General features: G+C 36.3%; 1 protein-coding gene across 5 annotated transcripts in view; it reads right to left on the reverse strand.

The window, feature by feature from the left end:
* Positions 1-4,009: 4,009 nt before the first annotated feature.
* cher (filamin A protein cher) overlaps positions 4,010-22,499 on the reverse strand; it is a 157,532-nt gene continuing 139,042 nt past the window's right edge. For all 5 annotated transcript variants that reach the window (XM_089649291.1, XM_089649288.1, XM_089649290.1 and 2 more), the window contains 8 exons: positions 18,600-18,708; positions 17,852-18,016; positions 17,310-17,549; positions 15,102-15,292; positions 13,949-14,174; positions 12,589-12,804; positions 10,258-10,464; positions 4,010-6,205 (listed from right to left, as the gene is read on the reverse strand). In XM_089649291.1, coding sequence (XP_089505417.1) covers positions 6,021-6,205; positions 10,258-10,464; positions 12,589-12,804; positions 13,949-14,174; positions 15,102-15,292; positions 17,310-17,549; positions 17,852-18,016; positions 18,600-18,708 — 1,539 coding nt within the window. In that variant the 3' untranslated portion in view covers positions 4,010-6,020. The remainder of the gene's footprint in view (positions 6,206-10,257; positions 10,465-12,588; positions 12,805-13,948; positions 14,175-15,101; positions 15,293-17,309; positions 17,550-17,851; positions 18,017-18,599; positions 18,709-22,499) is intronic.

A 22,499-nucleotide genomic window follows, 5' to 3' on the forward strand; every position in this document is an offset into this window, starting at 1 on the left:
TCGAAAAGCGCGCGGGAAACGATCTTTTTTTTTGTATAAGGCAATTCACCAGGATGCAATGAGATTTTGACAGTTTTGCCGATCTCTACTGCTTCGACCCACTCGTTGTTTAAGTCGAATGAATTTTGATGTATGGCGTGTAGTATGTACTTTCGGTGAGACTCAAGAATAACAAACTCTACCAGTATATGTACTTTCGGCGGAAATTGCGAGCGATCGAGTCTGGGGAATAGATACCCTGGTTAGAAATGGTTTTAGCCGGTTTTTAAATAATTTTTCCTAAAGGTTACTGAGGGTGGATGAAAGAGCGATTGGCCTGTAGTTTAACGAGGGTGGATGAAATAATAATAATAATATTTGTATGATTTGTATTGCGCCATTTTTGTGCAAAATCACCTGAAGAGCGCTGTACAAATATCTAATACATTGCTACAATGATCTAAGTTATTACTAACTACAGGGTTTTCCAATAAGAGGTATTATTTTGATATTCAATCGTAAAAGATCAATGGTTTCGTTGCTTGTGTGGCAATTAGCGCCGTCTTGTTGAAAGTAAACGTTGTCCAGATCAATACCATCCAATTCCGGCCATAAAAAATCATTATTCATCTCTCGATAGCGCAATCCATTCACCGTAACTGTTGCTCCAGCCTCATTTTCGAAAAAGTAAGGTCCAATGACTCCGCCGGACCATAAACCGCACCAAACAGTCACACATTGAGGATAGAGAGGCTTTTCAACAATAACTCTTGGGTTTTCCGAGCCCCAGATGCGACCATTTTGCTTGTTGACGAAGCCACCGAGGTGGAAATGGGCCTCATCACTCAAAATGATTTGCATTTGATTAACTCAAGTGAATTTTAATAATTTCAATGCGTTGTTGAAGCGTGTATTGATCCATTTTTATTAATGGAGTAGTTTCTACTTGTCAAATGTCAAAAAATGACAGCTTCAATAACATCTACCGAAATAGCGGGCTATTCAAAATAACACCTCTTATTGGAAAATCCTGTATATATGGAGATAATATACAGTACCATACTTACCTGGTAGGTCACTTGAGATTAACACTTAATTAACATTAACTAATTGTTTATTAGCGAAATTTAGGACATAATTGGAGAATTGGATAAAATTGGACTTTCTCTCAGTAATGGTATATTTAATTTAAGGGTATGACAGCTTAAAAAGGTAAGTTTTTAGTTTAGACCTGAATTCTGTTGGACTTGTTATGGATCTTCGTTCCGGAGGGAGTTTATTCCAAGCCTTTGGCCCAGATGCTTTGAAAGCGCGATCACCAAACTTAGTATGTATTTGGCTTGCGCTTAGATTCCATCAGTCTGCCTACAGCTGATGATGTTGCTTATTTCAGTCTACCTGACCTCCACAGCCAACTTTAATAAACCAAGTTTATTACAAATACATCAAAGGCCTACAGACACTAGCCGGAAAATGCCGGAAAACGGAGATTTAAGACATTTAGACAGTAACAAAAAAAATATCACCTTAGAATGTGACACTATCAAGTTTAGAAGTGTTCATGTTGTTAGAAAAATAGGCAGGCTATACACTACTACAATACAAAACTTGACTGCCCAACCGTTGCAATGTCGCATCCCTGACTAAAAAATGTATATCTACGAGTGTCATATCAGACAGCGAACAAATATTTGTGGTGGGAAGTAAGAGCTTCATAGATGCACGCACAGATGGCAGTGCATAGAGTTTGTGTGGAAGTCCGCAAGATGGAGCCAGTGGCCAGTAGTCGCCAGGGCCAGTGGGAAGGCTCTCAGAGAAACTTACTGTTTCAGATTCCAATTAGCAAGCTTCTAGTTAGGTCGACTATCGAGTCACCATTATAATATGTGGAGTATTAATAAATCCCTGATTAATCTAAAAGAACCATTTAATTATAAACTCTTTCCAAGACGAGTTGGAGACCTGTTTGTACGAACACAACAATTTGTAACACAACATGCAATGCAATATAAGTTTGCTTAAAATTATCAAAGTTTGTATGTCGCTGGCACACAAACTGTGCACTGAACGGACATGAACACTATGGAAAATCCGTACGCGGCTTAACATTTCCTCTAAAATGATATCAATAGATGTTGAGGGAAATTATTTTCCTCAATGTCTCATATTCTGGGATGCGGTGCGGGGGTCTTTCTGACGCAAGGAGTGAACCTGGGTCTTGAAGACACCCATGTTGTAGGAGGGAGGTAACACACAGGCCGTCAAATCATTCCAAAGCTAAGCTGATGAACTGAAGAATGAGTCGTAGAAACAATGTTGAATGTGAACAAATTTTTTGTTTTGTGTGTTTTGTGCAGTCAGCAGTTGTGTCCTATTAAAGTGTCTGCGGGCCTTGTAAAGTACACCCCGCTTCTGTGAGGCTAACTTGATTCTATCTTCGATGGAGCATCCGTGCCTGAGCTGATCATTTAGAGTTACACCAAGCATATCAATGGAAGGCATGTTGGGAAGATTCCTTCTGTTGAAGGAGACTAGATTTTCATTTCAATCCCTTTTAGATCAAATCAGCAGGGCCGGATAATCTCATTAGATGTTAGGTATTATCAGCGCCTTTGCAATTCAGCCCCCGGAGCGGACTGCTCCAGTTGTGCCTGCACAGGGCCGGCCCTGGTAGTCAGACATGATTGTATTTTTGAAACATTAAAATTAAAGACTAGATTGCGTTATCCTCTACTCCTCTGATAGTAACCAGTACTGACTACATAGTTTACCAGGGTTGTAATTGGGCATTTGACAATATTTTCTTGTTCCATTACTTGCTTTTCCAAGTGTCTGAATCCCATCAAGACGGGACTTTATATTTATATTAAATTAACTAGCTGACGTGTACCCGTCGTCGCTGGGGATAATCCTTAGGAGATGGACGTGTTTCATCGCTCACTTTTCTGTAGGCCTTTTTAAGATGTACAATTCCGTAGTACATTATTTTGATGTGTCTCATAAGATTTAGCCAGAGTTAGCAATGTAAGCGCCTGTATTTTTTTTTTTACTTGATTACAAACTTTTTTAACTTGATTGACTTTTCTGTTTTTTCTATAAATATAATATGCATGTATTATAAACATAAACCTTCCGGAACAAATTCTGGAGAAGCAGTCGATTTAAAATTTAAAATTTAATTTAAAATTAGTGTGAATTAATTTTTAAAATATAAACATAAATGAATTAATTAATTTTAAATATATATAATGGACAAAAGAGACATCTCTGATCAGTTTTGAATAGATTTTGCTCTGCAGGTGAGTGATAAACGAACCTTTGTGATAAACACTTTTGCATTGATCAGATGGATTCATCCAGTTTGTATCATTTGTCAAAAGAGGTCTATTGAAGACTAAAATGTTTGAAATATTTTTGACAATAATGTGCAGTGCGTATTATTACAATGTGCTGATTCATCTTATTAATAATTCTACTCTCTTGAGAGCTGGTGACATATTATAATCTCCTAGTGCGAACTCAAATATATTTTGTGCTGAGTTGCCGTCTGCCGCAAAATTTAAGATCAAGGGACAAAACTCATTGCAAGTGGGATTCTCTGGTGAGTCTTTCTGTTTATATGTATTTGGTGGCTGGTTATAAGTTGTCTTCTCCTGCAGAGTGAATTCATTGATCAATCCATTTTTTTCATAGGGATTTAAAATATTCCCTGATGGTCTGTGCTATTTACAAGCCAGATTATCACCAAATTCTCTAAATGATAGTGAAAACCCTATTAAAATCTGTTGCGTAGTTTAGAAGAACTAAGCTCACAAACAGACAGACACGAATACCAATATTATTTTATATTATTTAGAGATAAATCATTTTCTCCTGCTGTCAACCAGCGACATCTAACATCAGAGCATCGAAGCTTACCAGTCTGCCAAAGAGGTTGACTGAGTTGACATGAACCATTTGCAATTGTAAACTAAAAAGGAAGAACAATAATTTTTGATATATTTTTATTTATTTAGGAAGAGTGCAAGGCGTTTGATGTTGTATATTATTTACAATGGTATTATTACATACACAGAAAAAAGTACACACATACTAACAAATCATAAATAATAGACAAGCCTAAATAAAGACAAAACAATAGACAGTAAGGTTCAAACCAAATTATTCAAACTGAATTTAATAAATAATATGACACTGGATGGATATAATAACTATATAGCGAAAATGAATAACAAAGAAATGCCGTTTGAGCATAATTTTTTAATTATTTAGAAAACTAATTCAAACTAAAGGGTAAAAATTCTACTTTTTTTATTCACTATTTATTAATTAATTATTTAAATATTAATTATTCTTTTTTCAAAAAACAAAAAGAATTCATAAAGAAAAATAGACACTTTTTTTTTCCTTTTTATATCATTTTGTCTATGGAAATTATGTTTTAGGTGAACCTAAAAAGCCCTGGAAATAGCATCAGTGCGATTTTGTAAGAATGTCATTGAAGCCATATCTAGAGTGAGGGGAAATTGCCTGGCAGCCATCTTATATGACAATCTTTTGAAATGATTTGCTTGCAAAATGGTGCATAATGAACTATTATAATTTTATTTTTATGTTAATAATGAAATTATACAGGCTTGTGATTTTTTGGAGTATTTTATGAGCAAGGAATGGGATATGTAATTTAAATTTTTTTGTAGATATTGGCATTTTTCATACATCTTCCCCCTCCCCCCTTGGCTTCTAATTGTTCTCGAATTACTCCGTCCAGGGCTTTATATGATGTTTTAAAACATGGTCCTCATAACCCTGGACGGAACTATTCGAGAACAATTAGAAGCTGCAGAGTGAGGTGAAATATGTATGAAAAATGTCAAACCTACTTACATTTTTTAATGACACGTCCCATTCCTTGTCTTATCAAACAACATAAGCCATAAAAAATCATATGCCGTTTTAAATGCATTAAAAATAGTTACAATGAAACCAGTTTGCATACAAATCATTTCAAAAGTTTGTCATACAAGATGGCTGCCAGGCGATTTCCCCTCAACCTAGAATTGGCTTCAATGCCATTCATACAAAGTCATAATAATGCTCTGTCCGGGCGTTTTTGGTCCACGTTTTAAGATAATGAACACACTAAGTATTACGACTTGTAAAAATAACTAAAAATGTCTTAAAATTCTACATGAAAGAGTGAAACATAACCTCAAACAACCTTTCTTACATCATTATCCATCCTTTTCCCCTTATTCTTGGTATTTTTCAAGTAGTTATTATAATATTGTTGCTTACCTTTGAACCATTTGCCGTTTGAAAGAAAATGTTGAATTGTTTATTTTTCCTTTTCTACAGTAAGTACTTGTAAGTTGCAAGTACTTATACATAACAAAAAAACAAGTACTTATCATTGATCAATTTCTATTTTATGAAGATATCTTTAATCTTAAGTAGGTACTTACCATAATTTTTTCCAATTGCAATGTCTCATTTATTCATATTTATGACTTTATAGTAAAAAAATAATATAATATGAATGTGGATAGGTACCAAAATATAATACCACATCACACTGACAGAAAAATGAATGCACAAGTACTTATCCTTTTTTCAAGCATACTACGATATAATTAATCTATTTATTTTTTGACATTTTATTCTAAAAATAAAAAGAAAAAATACTGTTAGGAAATAAGAAAGTGTTAAAATAATATATCGACAATTTTTTGGTTGACGGATTAATGTGAAGTGCTAATTTTTCGCCAAATAAAATATGTCGGCCATTTTGTTTAAAATCTCAAATATTAATTTTCCCGCCATATAATTGTCGGCTATTTTTTTTTCAAATGTAAAATGTTGGTTTTACTGTCATATAAATGTCAGCCATTTTGCTTAAAATGTTAATTTTTCTGTTTTATAAATGTCGGCCATTTTGTTTCAAATCTTAAACGTTAATTGTCCCGCCATATTTTCAGCCATTTTGTTTCAAATGTCAAATGGTAATTTTTTCGCCAAATAACAAAAAGTTTTAAAAAAGCTTAAGCGTCGACTTTGTAGGGGGAGCCGGGTATGTGATCGTCACCCCACTTGACGAGCACGAGATATTCGCCCTTATCGCGTACCAGGTAGGATACTTCGTAGTTGTTCTTTCCCTTGTGCTTGACGTACACCTCCTCGCACGGGCCCTTGGGGCCGTACACTCCTGCGTACAAAATGTTGTTACCTGAAAAAAATAACAGTTATTAAGATATTTAGTTATTAGTGCAACATTTATCTCAATCGTCTGGAGCCATTGAGAGTATGGCATCCCCAATTGGGATATTTTGTGCAGCGATAGATAGTGGGGGGGGGGGGAAATGGGGAAGAGGAAGGAGGGGGAGTACCTGGATATTCAGATATGGTCACCAAACACGGCTAAAGTAATTTCAAGCAATGTTTCAATTCTGGCGGTCGTCCACATATTATTTGAAATTAATTTATTAACCTTGAAATATTTTTTTTTTATTCCTTGTAGTCTCTGTATTTTAATTTTATTACCCAGTATTTTATAACCGTTCCGTTGCAAACATTCAAAAAAATAAATACAGAGTTTTCCAATAAGAGGTGTTATTTTGATATTCAATCGTAAAAGATCAATGGTTTCGTTGCTAGTGTTTCAAGTAGCGCCGTCTTGTTGAAAGTAAACGCTGTCCAGATCAATACCATCCAATTCCAGCCATAAAAAATCATTAATCATCTCTTGATAGCGCAATCCATTCACCGTAACTGTTGCTCCAGCCTCATTTTCGAAAAAGTAAGGTCCAATGACTCGAGAGTAGAATAGAAAGGCTTTTCAACAATAACTCTTGGGTTTTCCGAGCCCCAGATGCGACAATTTTGCTTGTTGACGAAGCCACCGAGGTGGAAATGGGCCTCATCACTCGAGATGATTTGCATTTGATTCACTCAAGTGAATTTTAATAATTTCAATGCGTTGTCGAAGCGTGTATTGTTCCATTTTTATTAATGGCGTAGTTTCTACTTGTCAAATGTCAAAAAATGACAGCTTCAAAAGTAACATCTACCGAAATAGCGGGCTATTCAAAATAACACCTCTTATTGGAAAACCCTGTATATACTTGGGCAAACAGGGTTTAATATCCGCAACCTACGGATTCATTTAAGTGATTTATTTTTGGAGTATTCATTCGTGTTGCGCTATTTCTTTATTTGGCCAACATTTCGGATGAGGAGAGATGTGTTCACTGATGGACACTGTAATGCTGTCCGAAAATTTGGTCAAAGAAAGAGGTAGCGCCACACGGCATAATACCCCAAAAATAAATCACTATCAATCAACCACGGAGACCGTCAATAAATCTATGGAATGCAGCAATAGATTTAGAAATGTGACGAGGATGAGAATACCCTATAAAAATAATAATCAAATTTTGATGTTTTGTATAGCGCCGTTTTTGTGAAAAATCACCTCAAGGGCGCTGTACATGAATATTAATGTCAATAAAGTTTCTCACTAGTTTGTCAATTATGTGCCCAGTGCACTGTACGAGCATAAAGATAACTTGGCCGATGTTTATCAAAACAAACATTATAATTTCATGACATAAATTCAAATCAAAGATTTATTTCTTAATACAGTGAAAGTTGAACAAAAAACCAATTATGTAGCTAATAAAAAGTCACATAAGAAATGCATATTACCAGTGCAAAAGATGTTTCTAGCTTGCGTACAGCCCACAATGAACGTCAATATGAAACTGAATTGTTACACACGGTGTGGTGTGAACCCTTGGACTGAAGCCAGATACGAAGTGTATTATATATGAGGAAATTATGTCTATTTAACGGTGTGCTGCAATATGTAAAGTCCTAAAGATTGAATCGATCATACATAGATTCCATAATCAATCAATCAATCAATTTATACTTATTGTCATCGATTTTAATAGAGGAATGTGCTTCTTTTATCTATGTAAAACCAAATTACTGTCTACTGGGTGGTATTTATACATATATTAATTTCTGAGATTCCTCTACCTGAGGGAGTATGGCTACTACCCGTGGCTCTATCCTACTGACTTTCTCTTGGGCATGCTCGGTATGAACCATCTACGGGTCAGAAGAGATGTGCATATTGTATCACACTTCTTCAAACTGATTTGTGGATGGTTTGAAAATCCGACTATCATGGAGAGTATTAGTCTCTATGTTCCTGATGGTTATCTCCGTCACCGACAGCATAGACTGGTTTATCTCCCGGCCTGCAGGACTAACTTGCCTGCAGGTCATGCCGGTGGGTAGAGCAATCTTGCTGTTGAACAGAATCAATTCGGATATCGACATATTTAGCTGAAGGTGAAGCTGCCTTTAAAAGGCAAGCTCTATTGATGCTGGTATAGTTTATACACCGCTTACTTATTATGTAATACCATTTTACAAATGTACTTAAAAACAAAATAAAATGTAATTTTGTAATGTTTTTAAAGGAATAAACTAATTGAATATCTATTCTCCCTACTGTTATCAGGAGATCGAGAGCTTTCAAAATGTCAATTGTCTTAGGTAGGTTTTTACGAGTTGATTTTTGATCTGATAGCATGGTACTTACTATATGCGAAGATACTAATTTTAAATAGTTTTGCTGGAGTCAATGCAATATTCATGAAATTATGATGAACAAACCGTTGAAAACACTGTTCCTGTTGAAAATCTCTCTTACAATACCTTACCAGACTATTTGTCTATTTTAAATTGATTATCAATTAATAACATCAAAATCCCTCATCGCTCAGTGAATATAATCGTCCATACTGATAAAATTAGGTAAGTTACGTCATGTTCGGTGAGATGGTAGTACGTAATTACTCACATATACGTTATATTTGACATTTGTTACTGCTAGTGCCTCGGTGTCTAAAAAGGGAACTATACTGCGGCTTACCAAGGCTTGAGCGGCTGATTTAGCCTCCTTAAATTTGAGCAAAGAATGTCGCTCATAGCGAGGATATGGACCAACTGATATACTGGACCATATACATAGGAAAACAGGGTTTCAATGACGAATAGCCAAACCTAAAAAATATTGCATCTCGCCTGCCTTAAAACAGACAATGTCTGACAAGGAATTCAAATATATATATTTTTTTTACAGCCTGAGGAAAATGATTTCCTTCACGGCCTATGTCATCTTTGGGTATGCTGTGTGGAAGGTCTTTTTAAGGAGAGGAAGGAGTGGACGTTCTGGGAAGGAAAAAGGTACGAGGGGTGGGTAGGAATCTAGGGATCAGAATGTCTAGGAGTGAGTGATATATGCGAATGAAGACTAATGAAATGAGTCGTGTAATTTCTATACCCGCTATATCAACTTTCATTGATTTGGAGAAAACCGCAAAAAACTGTCACATCTCTAGCGTACATAAGTAATTGCATTACAATTTTTTATATAATGAATTGGAGTAATAAAATTTCGAAAAGCATTTATTTTTCTATATGTATATGTCTAGCAATAATTAAGTAATTTCGATAAATAAAATGGATAAAGCGGATTTCGATACTCGCTTCATATATATATTCGTGATATAGAGGCTTTTGAAAGTCAACTGAGCTGACATGGCGGGTTTAGAAACACACGCGTAGATCATTTTGACACACGAGCGTGGCGTCAGAGCGGCGGCCATATTGTATTTTGGCAAAATAACTGCTTGTGATTGGTTGAATCCGATTTAGCGCGTTTTGATAGTAACTTTCTGTATGATATAGCGGATTTGGTTTCTCACTCGCAGTTTTAACATGGTTTTTGGTCGTGATAAGGAGGGTTTTGAAACTCAATTTTAGGCTCCTCTTGTTAATGTGAACAAGATGTCATACTCAGATCATTTTGTCAAAAAATCGGATATAGCGGGTATAGAAATTATAGGATTCATATATCCATTCTGCTGCGGCGCAAGGCGATGGGTCATGAGAGACCAGTTGAAGAGGCCAAAGGGTCTCCCTAAATCAGCCTCTCCCGATCTGGCACGCCATACAGCTGGTGAACAAACCTCACCTGATGAACCCGGGCACCCTTGCTAAATTACGAAACGTAGCGAACCGTGGTGACCTATGGCAGAGCTGTTGGTTGGTTATCCAATAAATGGTTCCCAGGGCGGCGGTACCCAAACCAGCCTCTCAAATTAACATGAAAACTGGGCTCAATATTCTTTCTCAAAAGCTTGGTACATGTTTTTTTTACAAGCTTAAAATAATCTCAGAAAATTCATTAGTAGATGAAATTACCAGCATCCCCAGCCTGCACGGTGAACTGGTTCATCTTGGAGAGGTATGCTTTCTTCAGACCCATGCCTTTGGAGGTGACCTTGCTGGCGTCAGACTTAAAGTGCGGCAAGATGGACCCGGCCTTCTGCCCGTTCTTAGCCAGTTTCTGCACCGTCTCCACGATGACTGACGACGTCTCTTGGGCTCCGAACTCTGCCAAGTTGTCACCTGGAATGGGAATACATGGTATTTATATAAGCTATCAATATGGACAGAAACTCACTGAGGGAAGTGGTAGGACTACTAACGGGACACTGCCATCTCAGGAGACATATGCAGTTGTTGGGAGTGGAAAACACCAACAGATTCAGGAAATGTCAAGAGAATGAAGAGACTCCAATTCTCCTTTGTCCCGCTCTGTTGGGAACAAGGCTCAGATACCTGGGAAGACACATTGTAGAACCAGAAGACATATCCAATGACAACCCTGGTGAACTTTATAAAAAGGACCGGATTACTGTAAAAGGAATGAAGTAAAATGAGAGATAGCACAACAGTGGTTATTATGTCGATAGTTATAAAAAATCACCCCATGACTTCAAACCCTGAGACATTGCGGTGTAGTGTTCTGTTTGTTATTTAAAAATGACTTTGAAAATTTTATTTTGCTGGTAGTTCTGTGAACAGTTAGTAGATGTCGTGTTCATAAAAGTGTATTTCTAATTTTCTCAAATAATTAATCGAAACCATAATACCTCTGAAATCATTAGATTTTTAAGTAGGTGCTTAAATACCTACCTACTTAATTATAAACCATATATTTTATTTAAGGCGATGCACTACGTCGTGTAATATTTTAAATTGAGCCGCTATCAATAAAAACCCTTACGTAGATGGCGATAAGGTATTCCCGCTTAACACCATCCGCCTGTTTTGATTTATGCAAGAAAAAAAAATGGCCAAAAAGTGCCTTTTATTTTATTTTGTGGATGTTCAGGCATAAATATTAAATTTTTTTTCGATCATTTTATAAATAACTTAATTTGCCACATTATACAATAAAATCATAACCGAAAATGGGTTCGTAAGTAGGAGATTTTGAAAAAATGTTTTCATAGGCCTTTACATTATTTTTTTCTGGGCTTATAAAAAGACTTATCTAAAAAATACTCGACTATTTCAAAGACCAAGATGTATTCTACTCGCAGAATTTAATTAAAACATCTGAAACATTTCTAGGCGACCAAATTTTAAAACCAAAAACACATGATTTTGAATTACTACGTATGGCATCGCCTTAACATTTTTTTACAATTACAAATAAGGAATTATTCAACTTGTCCAAAGAAACGTGAATGACAATGACAATTCTTTTTTCAAACTTTCTTCTGGCAGGTTGGTTAAATACATTTACTACGAGCCTTGGTAGCTATCGTTATAATGAAAAAAATACGAATAAGAAAGTCCAAATAAACATGGCGATTTCACATTTGAAAAAAGAATTTATCTTTACAGAACTATTGTCAAAGTTAGCCATCTAGTCAAAGTAAAGCTTGCTTCAATTAAAAAGTGGATGCGGCAGATTTTCTAAAACGGAAAAAGAACACACAAACACATTTACAGACAGATGAAATGCCAAACGGTCGAGGACTATAACAGGACTTCATTATGCTCAATATTGATATGTATGTAAAGAATTTTATTTAGGGAGCGCATGGGTTTGATGAACTAATCAACGATAGGTACTTTGGCAAAACTGATGATTTTTTCTAAACGGTTAGTTGGGAAATTGCAAAAAACTGATACTGGTGTCAAATAAGATATTTACAACATGTGTTTGTTTGTTTTAATTGTAATATTGGATGGAATAAGACGAGTTTGCAAGAAACAGTAATTTTTATAGTTATTTTTCCATGGGAATAAGTAGCTTTTGCAATATTGTATTGCAAAAATATTGGATTCACGGTGACCGGATAAATCATCAAAATGATAACACATCTTTAACAAGTTATATAAAGTCATGGAAAGTGATGAAACAAAAACTTTATTAACTGGGTTAAGTAGGTTAGGTTATTAGGTTAGGTTTAAATTTTTTTTTTCATCGTTTCTAATGACTTTATATCACCTTTTAAAGGTGTGTTGAATTATCACTGTGTTGAGTTATCATGGAACCTGCATTCACATGTCAAATTTGATAAAAATTAGAATAAGTCAGTTTTGCAAAAATACCACTTTCAAAAGTCGTTACTGAGATCGATTATCTCTATGATTGCTGCGAAGGTCGACTAATCACCAATAATGTTGATAAGAAACGTTTATCCTGTTTTAATTCTGAACAAATTCATAACCCACCTGTGCACTCAATCTTAAATGGTGACCCCACGATATGGGCGCCGTTGTACTTGATGCTCATGTAATAGTATCCGGGAACCAGTGGCGTGTAGCGCACCTTGTAGCCCTCCTCAACCTCAGTGCAGTCCATGGCTACGCGGGAGGGGCCGTCAATGGTTACAGCCAGAGTGCCAGCTCCCGCGTTGCAGGTATCAATGATTAGGTCGGTCTTGGCACCTGGAAACAAAATGACAATAACTATATTGAAAAATGTTTTATTTAAACTTCTTAAAAACATATCTGAATACTCCACTGCCCAACATAAATACTACTCAACCAGGGCAATAAGCCAAAATGTAGGTTCTGGTTATTACCAAATCACCTATACATATTGTATTTTTATGCCTTTCTTGAAAGAATGAAGTTTTTATATGGACAAAAATATTTAATAATAACCTTAAGTCAATGCACAAACGCTGTTAACAGAAACTAAAATATAATTTTGAAGAAGAAACAAAACTAAAAGAAACATGAAACAAAACAAGATCCAGAAAATAAAAGATAACGGTCACAACTAGGAATCGAACCCAGCATCTCTTGTCTTACCGGGACAGCGTCTTAACCACTCAACCACTGAAACTTAGTTATTAAAGGTATGTATTTGTCAATCTCATATCTCAAATTCAGAATTAACAATATTATCTTGCAACTAATTTTTTGCAATATTTTTGGAAGCTACCTTTTCAAATGATCACAACTTTATAATGAATTGGTTTGTAACTTAGATATTTTAAACTATTCTCTGTCTTGTTCTGTTTTATGTTTTGTTTAGATTTGTTAGTACATATTATCTTCTGCCTTAATGATATTTTACTAAATCTTTGAATATTTACATTTCATACAAAACTTATTTTTATTTACAATGTACACAAAAATAATAGTAAAATCCAACACACGTATCAAACCAGAAGCCTTAGCAGAAACAATTTGAAAATTCCAGTGACTGCTACTACGATGTAACAAAAAACACGTAGGTTCATATCCATTGTGGACCAAAAATGTACAAAAAACTCTCCCACTAGGTAAAACACTGAGAATTGTCATTCTTAGGTAAAAAATTACCAAATTGCTTATTGACTGGAGAAAAAAGGAGTCCAAGAACCAGTTGAAAATAATTTTCAAAACTAATGTGACTGCTTCGAGTGCAGCTCCGCTAAGTTTACCAAGGCTGCAACTAATGGGATTAAGACTATTTTTATCACATTTGGCGGTACATCTTAAGTATAAAATTGGGTGTAATAATTACTATATTTTCTGAACAGCCAACTTTCAGTACGAGAGGACGCAAGAATTAAATGTAAATAATATACCAATAACTCACCAGTTTTGACAGGGTTCAATCCGTTTCCATGAGCGTGCACCGCCGCGGGATCTGCATCATCCTTGCCCACCTTGATGCGCAGCGGTGATGCGGGGATGTGCACGCCGTTGAACTTGACGTGAATCTGGTGGATACCATTCTCTCGGGGCATGAAACGCACCGAGTACTGGTCGCCGTCAATGTTCTGGATGAAACAGTCGTCCACTGTGCCAGATGGGGCTTTTATCTGGAAGATAAAAATCATGTTTTAATGTACGCTCGTGAAACACCCTCGAGATGTGGTGCTCCAAAAGAATGCTCAGAGTTCCATGGACAGCTAGACGCACCGAGTTTGGAAGACATAGGCATCAAAAAGAGAATATTAACCATCTGCCCGAAAGATACTTTGAACCCATTGCTTGACAAAACTAAAACCTTGAACCTAGAGAAGTTTGCTGGCAAAGTGGAAAACGCGTTGCATTGATCAAGTATCACAGACTCTGGAACACTGGTTTCCGTGGCTCCTCAAGCAGTGCAGTACGTTGGGGAGTGGAGGAGTTTGGTCAATCAGAGCAATTGAGGTGCGGACCACGATCACTTAAGAAGTATGTTTGCGAGAGATTCATGCAGTTAATTCCGTTGATCCTTGTGTAAAACTGTGGCAGCTTATCAATCTGCAGAACTTCGGAGAATCGCACCATCTCCAACAGGTTCCCGTTTCTAATCTCGTAGGAAATTCGCATGGTTAGGTTAGAAGTTTGTTGTAACTCGGGGTTTGTCTCACAGCTTTTTAAATAATACTCCAGGGTCAACAAAACATTTTGGACTTTATTTGTGATAGATAACAATTAGCTCGGACGGATGATTTAGCAGGCAGTGGAAATTATTTTGGACCTCGACCATGAGTTTGCAATAGTATTTATTATAGTCTCAATCCCTGCATTATCAACAGCTATGTGACATCTATGGGTAAATTCTTAAACTACTCTCTAGGATATCAGTTGTATACGTTACATAAGGTGATTCATCTTAGCATCTAGCTCCGTTGAACCTTATATGAAATCGTGACAGCTTATCAATCTGCAGACCCTCGGTGAATTGCTCCACCTCCAAGAGATGCGCATCTCCAATCTAATCAGATATCCACACAGTTAGGTTAGGTTACATAACTCACCCTAGCATCCAGCTCTCCCTTAGCTCCGTTGAACCTAATGTAGAACTGAGCTGGCTTGTCTACCTGCAGACCCTCTGGGAACTGGGCCACCTCCAGGAGATGAGCGTCTCCGATGGCTGAGGATATCCAGACCCTGAACGGGGAGTCGGGGATGTGTTGGTCGTTGAACTTAAGACCCACACGGTATTCCCCTGGAATAGAAAGAAAGAGTTATTGTTAAGGTACTCATAAAATGTTAATATGTTTTGTTAGTAGAGTTTGCAGTACGAGTTGCGTAATACCTTTTTTGAAAATGATTTCATTTGTACCTTTATAAAACTAGGTATTTACATAATCAAAAACAATAATAATAGTTATGATTTGGCTAAAGAAGCCAACACGGCATAATACCCCAAAAATAAATCACTATACAGTATATAATTATAGTACTTATAATTTTAGATCAAATCAGGCTTTATTGATTTTAGAAAATAGTTTCAGAGGTGCGAAAAGAAGTATTATGGCGGTTCAGACGTTTCGATTTTAGTTGATCAACTCGACACTTGTAAACATATTGATTGACAAGTGTGAACCTTCTGTCAACAAAGTTAATCAAGTTTTTTGTCAGAAATCTTGTCGGTCAATAAAAGTTGATCAACTAAAATTGAATGATCTGAACCCAGTATTTGGGTATTTTCAGATTTTTTTTATTCTGGAAAAAATTAAGATATTAACGGTATTTTTTATGTTGATGAATAAAGTTTCTATGATGAAAACGACATGGCGTTGACGTCACATATGACGTTGTAGCCAGTTGGAACGGTTTTTAGGTCATTTTTATGAAATCAATAATTATTAATGCAAACATAAAAATTACATATTTTTAGTACGAAAATCATAATAAAAAAATAAACCTTAGATCTTTCACACATTTTTAACAGTATTCGCAGCTTTTGAAAATACCCCATTATCAGAGAATTTCTTATAGGAATTTTGAACGAAAATACTTAATATTGAGCTGTATCACAGAAAACTTTTATTTTTTTATGATTTTGGTGTCTGTCAATATTAAGTGGGTACATATTTTGACTAACCGTATATATAAAATTTACTCACCGAGTTATTCCACCATACTTATTTTACAATAAGTTTACGTTTACATTCCCATGTTGAGCCTTCAAGTTGTGTTGAAATAGTGTTATGTAAGGTTAGGTTAGGCACACACGGTTAATTTGGCACTGAAATGCAATACAAACACAGGCAGATACAGTTCCACAGATAGGAACGCTAATCACAAATAATGCAATGTTAAATGTTAATGTAAGTATATCAAAAGAGTTGAACAAGAATCAATTAACAATCTTTGTCCATTGTAATAAATGAAATAGGTAACACATAATAGCAACCATCCCACCTCCCTTAGTGGACTTTCCTGCTTGGAGTTAGGTTGACTTAAGTACTTCGTAATGCCGGGAGTGATATATTTATGAATGCCTGGTTCACATGAGGATAGGACAATACTGTCATATCTCAGCTCCGGACCCAGTGTTCTAGTGTGAACAGTAATTCGGAGGATAAAGCAATGAACCAAGACATTGTCCCAGAAATAGACGAGCAAGCTACCTTCGCAGGATAGTGTTCCTCACCGTTCGCTTACCGTGTACGTATTTACCAAATATACCAAATATTTTTTGCAAATTTGCTCGTAATGCGCAAAGTCATGTATCCATTTTCGCAGCATCCCACGTGTGATTAATTTTAGAATTATTGTATTGTCCCATCGCCTACCCTGCGCGGTCGAGGCTATTCACGGAGCTGAGACAGGACAATATTGTATTGTCATTGTTCTCGTGTGATCTCGGCATAAGTCAGGCTAAGTGCTCTAACTACACTACATTTCCTCAAACACATTTTAATAAAAAATAATACTTAATCACTTACTTTTAACCACTTTTATTGTTTAGATACAACCGTCATGTTTCGCGAACAATGCTCACACCATCAAAGTTTATTTAAAACTAAATTACAATTATAGACTTAAAGATGTAGATGGGAACAAATAAGTAAAACCTGAGAGGTATTGCTCATGGGACATGTTGGTTGTAAGTAAACAATACAAGTTTTTTACACACTATTAATTATTATTCATTCTTTAAACTTTGGTTAGGTTGGGTCAAAAACTTTGTGGGTTGTAAAATAAATTTTTAGAGTGATTGAATTTGCTCTCACCAGGTTCTTCAACCATGTAGCTCACATCGCAAGAGCCATCCCGCCTGTCCTTGAAGTCAATCTCCGCCTTGGATGGACCCTCCACGGAGATGGCAAGTTGCCCGCCCCCAGCCTCTCTAGTCCAGACGTTGAACTCGTTCCTCGCCCTCTGTTCTCCTCTCTCTAGTCCGGTTCCTCCAGCCTTTACGAGATGGGCGCCGGAGTCGCGGAGCGGACCCACTGTGAACTGGAATGGTGATCCTGGAGAAGAAAAAATAATGATATAACAGCTGTGTCATTGAAAAACAAGAATAAACTTGGGAGATAATGCGAAATGGGCCTATTCTTCTGTTTCGTGTGATGGTACACATGGTATGATGGGTTATTCGTTAGGTACTCAACCAGTGGACAATCCAGTTTTACCCATTTTTGGTGGTTCCCATCCATGCAAAGCCGGGAGCTCTTATAGTTTTACATTTGCCTTGTCAATTGTGTAGATAACAACAGCAGCTGAAAGCATAATGCAAGTGACTCTAAAATGTAAGTAATAATCACCGACTCACCAGGAATGTGGATCTCCCTATACTTGACAGACACGGTGTGAACACCTAGTTCCTTGGGAACGAATACCACGGAGTAGAGTCCGTCCTCTATTTCCTGGATCTCTGCATCCTCACACAGACCTCCGGGGCTTGTGACGGTGGCGGCCAGGTCGAAGGATGTGATTCCTGAAAAACACATTCAGATTATTAAGGAGTTTTTTGGGAATACATATACATACAGTGTGAGAAGGAATATTGATAAGTCTAATCTTAGGTATCTAAATCGTGGAAGTAAACATCATAATCTAAGGCATAAGAACTAGAAACCAGCAGGTGTTCTCCAAGAGGCAGTCAAGACTCACAAAGGTTTGTAGCAAGTTTTTCCCAAGATATATTTTTTATATTGTTTTGGAAACCAACAGTACGTAGATAAAATGAGTGGTAAACTTTTTACAAGGCTTTAGAAATTATTACAAAGATCGGTACAAAGGGGGGGTTAGTATACGATGTAGTACTATGTGTCTGAGTTGTGTTATATGTAGAGTGAAGAGTTGCGAGTGCGCATTGATTAAGTTAAGAGTAATGTTTTTTTTTTAAATGATGTTTGGGGGTCAAAAATATTTCGAGAATGGAGTTGGGACTAGGACAAATATTATTGATTGTTTGATTGTTGAAAACCTCAAAAAGGCAACTCGATAATCAGACAAACTCCCATAGATATGCCAGCTTCAAGAAGTTGTGTTTTCGCATAATAAAAAAGTATTGTTACCTGGCATCTTGAAAGTGAGCTTGCACTTGGTTCCCACTTCAGTGACTGGAACAGCTTCCCTCTGCCTCTGAATCTTCTCACGCTGCCTATTGGATCCCTCACCGGTGATCTGAAACATAAAACACCATTTATGTTCCAAACTCCTACCTCCCAACCATCCGTAGAAAGTGAGACTATGGCATCCTCAATTGGGGTGTGTTGTGAGGCTGCAGGTAGTGGCGAGAAGAAAAATATGAAGAAGAGGAAATTGGGTAAGTACCTGGTTATTCAGATCTCGTTATCAAACACGGCTAAAGCCATTTCAAGCAATTTTTCAATTCTGAATGATGGTCTTATATCAGTGCGATACTGAGAGTATCTTCCACTCTGGAACGTGGCGCAAATATACTGTATAGTTTTTTCTCATACACGCTTCTGGCTTTTTGCGGATGATAATAAGATTCTTCAGACAATTAAATCCTACCTTGACTGCTTACATTTTCAACGTGATATTGACTCGTTTAATAATTGGTGCAAAATAAACTGCATGGAACTTAATGTTGATAAATGTAAAATTTTGTCCTTTTATAGAACCAAAAAACCTATTCAGTTTGATTATAAATTAAACAATGTTTGTTTATCTACTGTAACATCTATCAAGGATCTTGGGGTCACTCTAGACTGCAAACTTTCTTTCCGTGAGCACATTAACAACATTGTTAACAAATCACTTAAACTACTTGGCTTCGTTCATAGAATAACCTCTGACTTTAAACATATAAGTACCCTTAAAACTCTTTACTGCTCGTTAGTTCGCCCTCACCTTGAATACGCTAGTGTTATTTGGTCTCCTTTCTATGCTGTCCACATCTGTCACATAGAATCCGTACAACATCGCTTCCTACGAGGAATCGCTTGGAGGTTGGGTCTTGAAAGAGGAGAGTACTCATATGATGAAGTTGAACAAACTTTAAACATTTCTTCTTTGGAGAAACGTAGAAGGGACACTGATCTGATTTGCATATTCAAGATTATCAATGGTATTACAGACTCACCTGCTTTGTTGCAACTTATCCAATTCAACATCCCTTCCCGTAGACTCCGAAATAATGAATTGCTGTTCGTCAATCAACATTCTACCAATTATGGATACCATTCTCCTTTGTCCAGAATGTCGAGACTTGTCAACTCACTGTCAAGTCAAAGCATTGAATTTTGTGGTATATGCCTAAATGACTTTCGACAGTCAATACGCAATGTCTAATTTCTAATGCCCTTTGAACCATCTTCATGCTTTGACTTATTATTATCTCCCATTCTTACTTTTATATTATTATTGTCATTGTTATTGTCTTCGCTCCTCATTTATATATGCTCTCCTTTCACTGTCATCTCTGTTTATAAAACTTATTAGTGTAATTAATATGTTGTTAATGGACTATTTGTCCGTAAATAATAAATAAAATAAAATAAAATAAAATATATAATTTTAAATGAATAAGTTTGAAATATCACAAATTAAACATATAAAATTTACTTCCGCATGCTAGGATTTGAACCCGTGACTTCGGAATTGCTAGTCGAGAGCCTTACCCTTCAACCACGGAGGCCCTACTAACTACCAATAGAAATAAGATAACTGAGACAAATTTCGATAAAACTTTCACAAAAAGCTTCTATGGTTTGGACATGAAGATGGGGTGATATCAGTATGGCATGGACATTATGGCATAGCTATGTGAATCAAGTACTTGAATTGGATCATGTCAAGAATGAGTATAACAAAAGAGTTTGAATGAGAAGAAGTAGCTTTATGAAAGAAGAAAGGAGTGTGAAGTTAACACTCCCGTACCGGACGGGGGGAACACACATACACTAACGAGAGTTTTATGCTATATCTAAGTTGTTTTTTACACCACATACTCTATAATTTAGGTATTCCTAAAAAAACTATTTGGTTATCGATCTGCATTTAAAAAAATTATATATTATTTCTAGTTTCTTAGATATTAAATAGTTTGTACAAAATTCCGGCAAAATTCCTGTCCCCTGCCCCGCACCTCAGCTTCGTAGCATCGGCTAAAATTCCCCCGTCCCCATCCCCACTCTCCGCTCTCCACCGAGAACGATCCAGCGAGCGTAAAAGACGAGCGTATTGGACCGTAAAAGTTGCATTTTATGGAAAGGGCTAACTCCCGGTCGCGTACACTGCACTTCTGGTATTTCCTTTTGCGATGCTAAAATGCTCGCTTGCTGGACTAAGATCGGCCTGTCTGGCGTACATCCGGTAAATTTCTCATGTTTAGAAACATTATTAAAATTAGGTCTGTCTCTGTTTCTCACATGGAAAATAAATCGGTCAGAAAGAGACACATTTTGTTAACATTTTTAAGTAATTTGAAGGAACTTGAATAAAAACTAAGTACTATATGGTTAAAAAGTCTATCGCAAACTTCTGTTAAATTGTATATTGGGTTTTAGTTGCTAATTCTCTAAATTTTCGTGGTAAATAATTCTCTGTAAAAGCGGACTAGTTTCGCCCTGCTATGGGCATCTTCAGACTGGTAAGCAGTACATTTACACTTATGAAATGGTGTTTATAAATTAATATCTATTTCAGGGTTGTAAAATATTTATTCTGTACTTAAAATATTAGAATTTATGTAATCAGTCGGCATGTATTTATTGCAGTTTATTACGGCATATTTACCAATGTTTTAAATAAGATCAGAAAATTCTATCGTTTTAATTCATTTGTGTGAAAACCGCACAAGAGCCGTCCTAGCCAGTGGAATTATGGCATCCCCAATTGGGGTATTTTGTGAGGCTGAAGTTAGTTGGGATAGGGAGGGGGAGGATATGGGAAAGACAAAGGTTGAAGTACATGCATATGCAAATCTAATAACCATATAGACTTAAGTCATTTCAAGCAACGTTTGGATTCTACATGGTGGTCTTTTACTAGGCCAATACTGAAAGCATCTACCGCCCTGCAACTTGATATTATATATTTTTTCTTTCATAAATATTACAGCATCCGTTGTCGAGGGGTAAGGCACTACTTTTAGCCTTACAACATAACAGTAGCGGCTCGTGACTTTTGGGTCTACTAATAATTGAAATATTTTCACTTTAGTACACCTAAAAGTTAGAAGTTTTATTACTCCAACATACCCCATTTGGGAATGCCATAGTCTCACTGGTTCCAGATGATTAGGAGCAGTTGGGACTGTTGTGGTGTTTTCACATAGAAAAATCAACAGGAATATCTGAGGTTACAATAGAAAAATAATTTACTTCACGTTTAAGTTTTAAAAATACCTTATTTTTCACTATTTTCCAAAAATTCGTTTTATCTCGAACCCCTCGACATACAAACGAACCCATTATTTTTGGTAAGGCAAACACTACGATTTAACCCTAAATGTAAATATACTATATAAAATAATAAATTAGGAATTATAATCTTCACTTACATCTAAATATTCACATAATATTCGAAATAACATCCGCACCTAGTTTAGTAGTGCTAGGTTTTTAAAACTTAAAAAATATATCCATCATTTACAGACCACCCTATGCAAGAAACTAGCCACCCACGTCGACGCTTAATCGCCAATCGGCAGTCGAGATTCGGAAACGAGGCGCGATGCTTGCTACGTACCCGCCTTCTCTGTTTTCTTTGAAAACATATGCGTTATGGTCTAAATTCATTAGAACATTAATTATGACTTTATTTATGAAACGATTTTGATAATGACTACTGAAATATGTAATATATACTTCCCTCTAATTATAACCAAAACAAATTTCATCTAATTATGTCATTAACACCTTTTAATAAGCAAAACAAATTGGGGGACTGAGTGACCCCGCTTCGGATCCAATGTGATTTTTTTCTTTCCGGGACGAAAGGGTTAA

The sequence above is a fragment of the Hesperophylax consimilis genome, chromosome 29 (genome assembly GCF_061612785.1).
Source record: "Hesperophylax consimilis isolate HC1 chromosome 29, BYU_Hcon_1.0, whole genome shotgun sequence".
NCBI classification, from domain to species: Eukaryota; Metazoa; Arthropoda; class Insecta; order Trichoptera; family Limnephilidae; genus Hesperophylax; species Hesperophylax consimilis.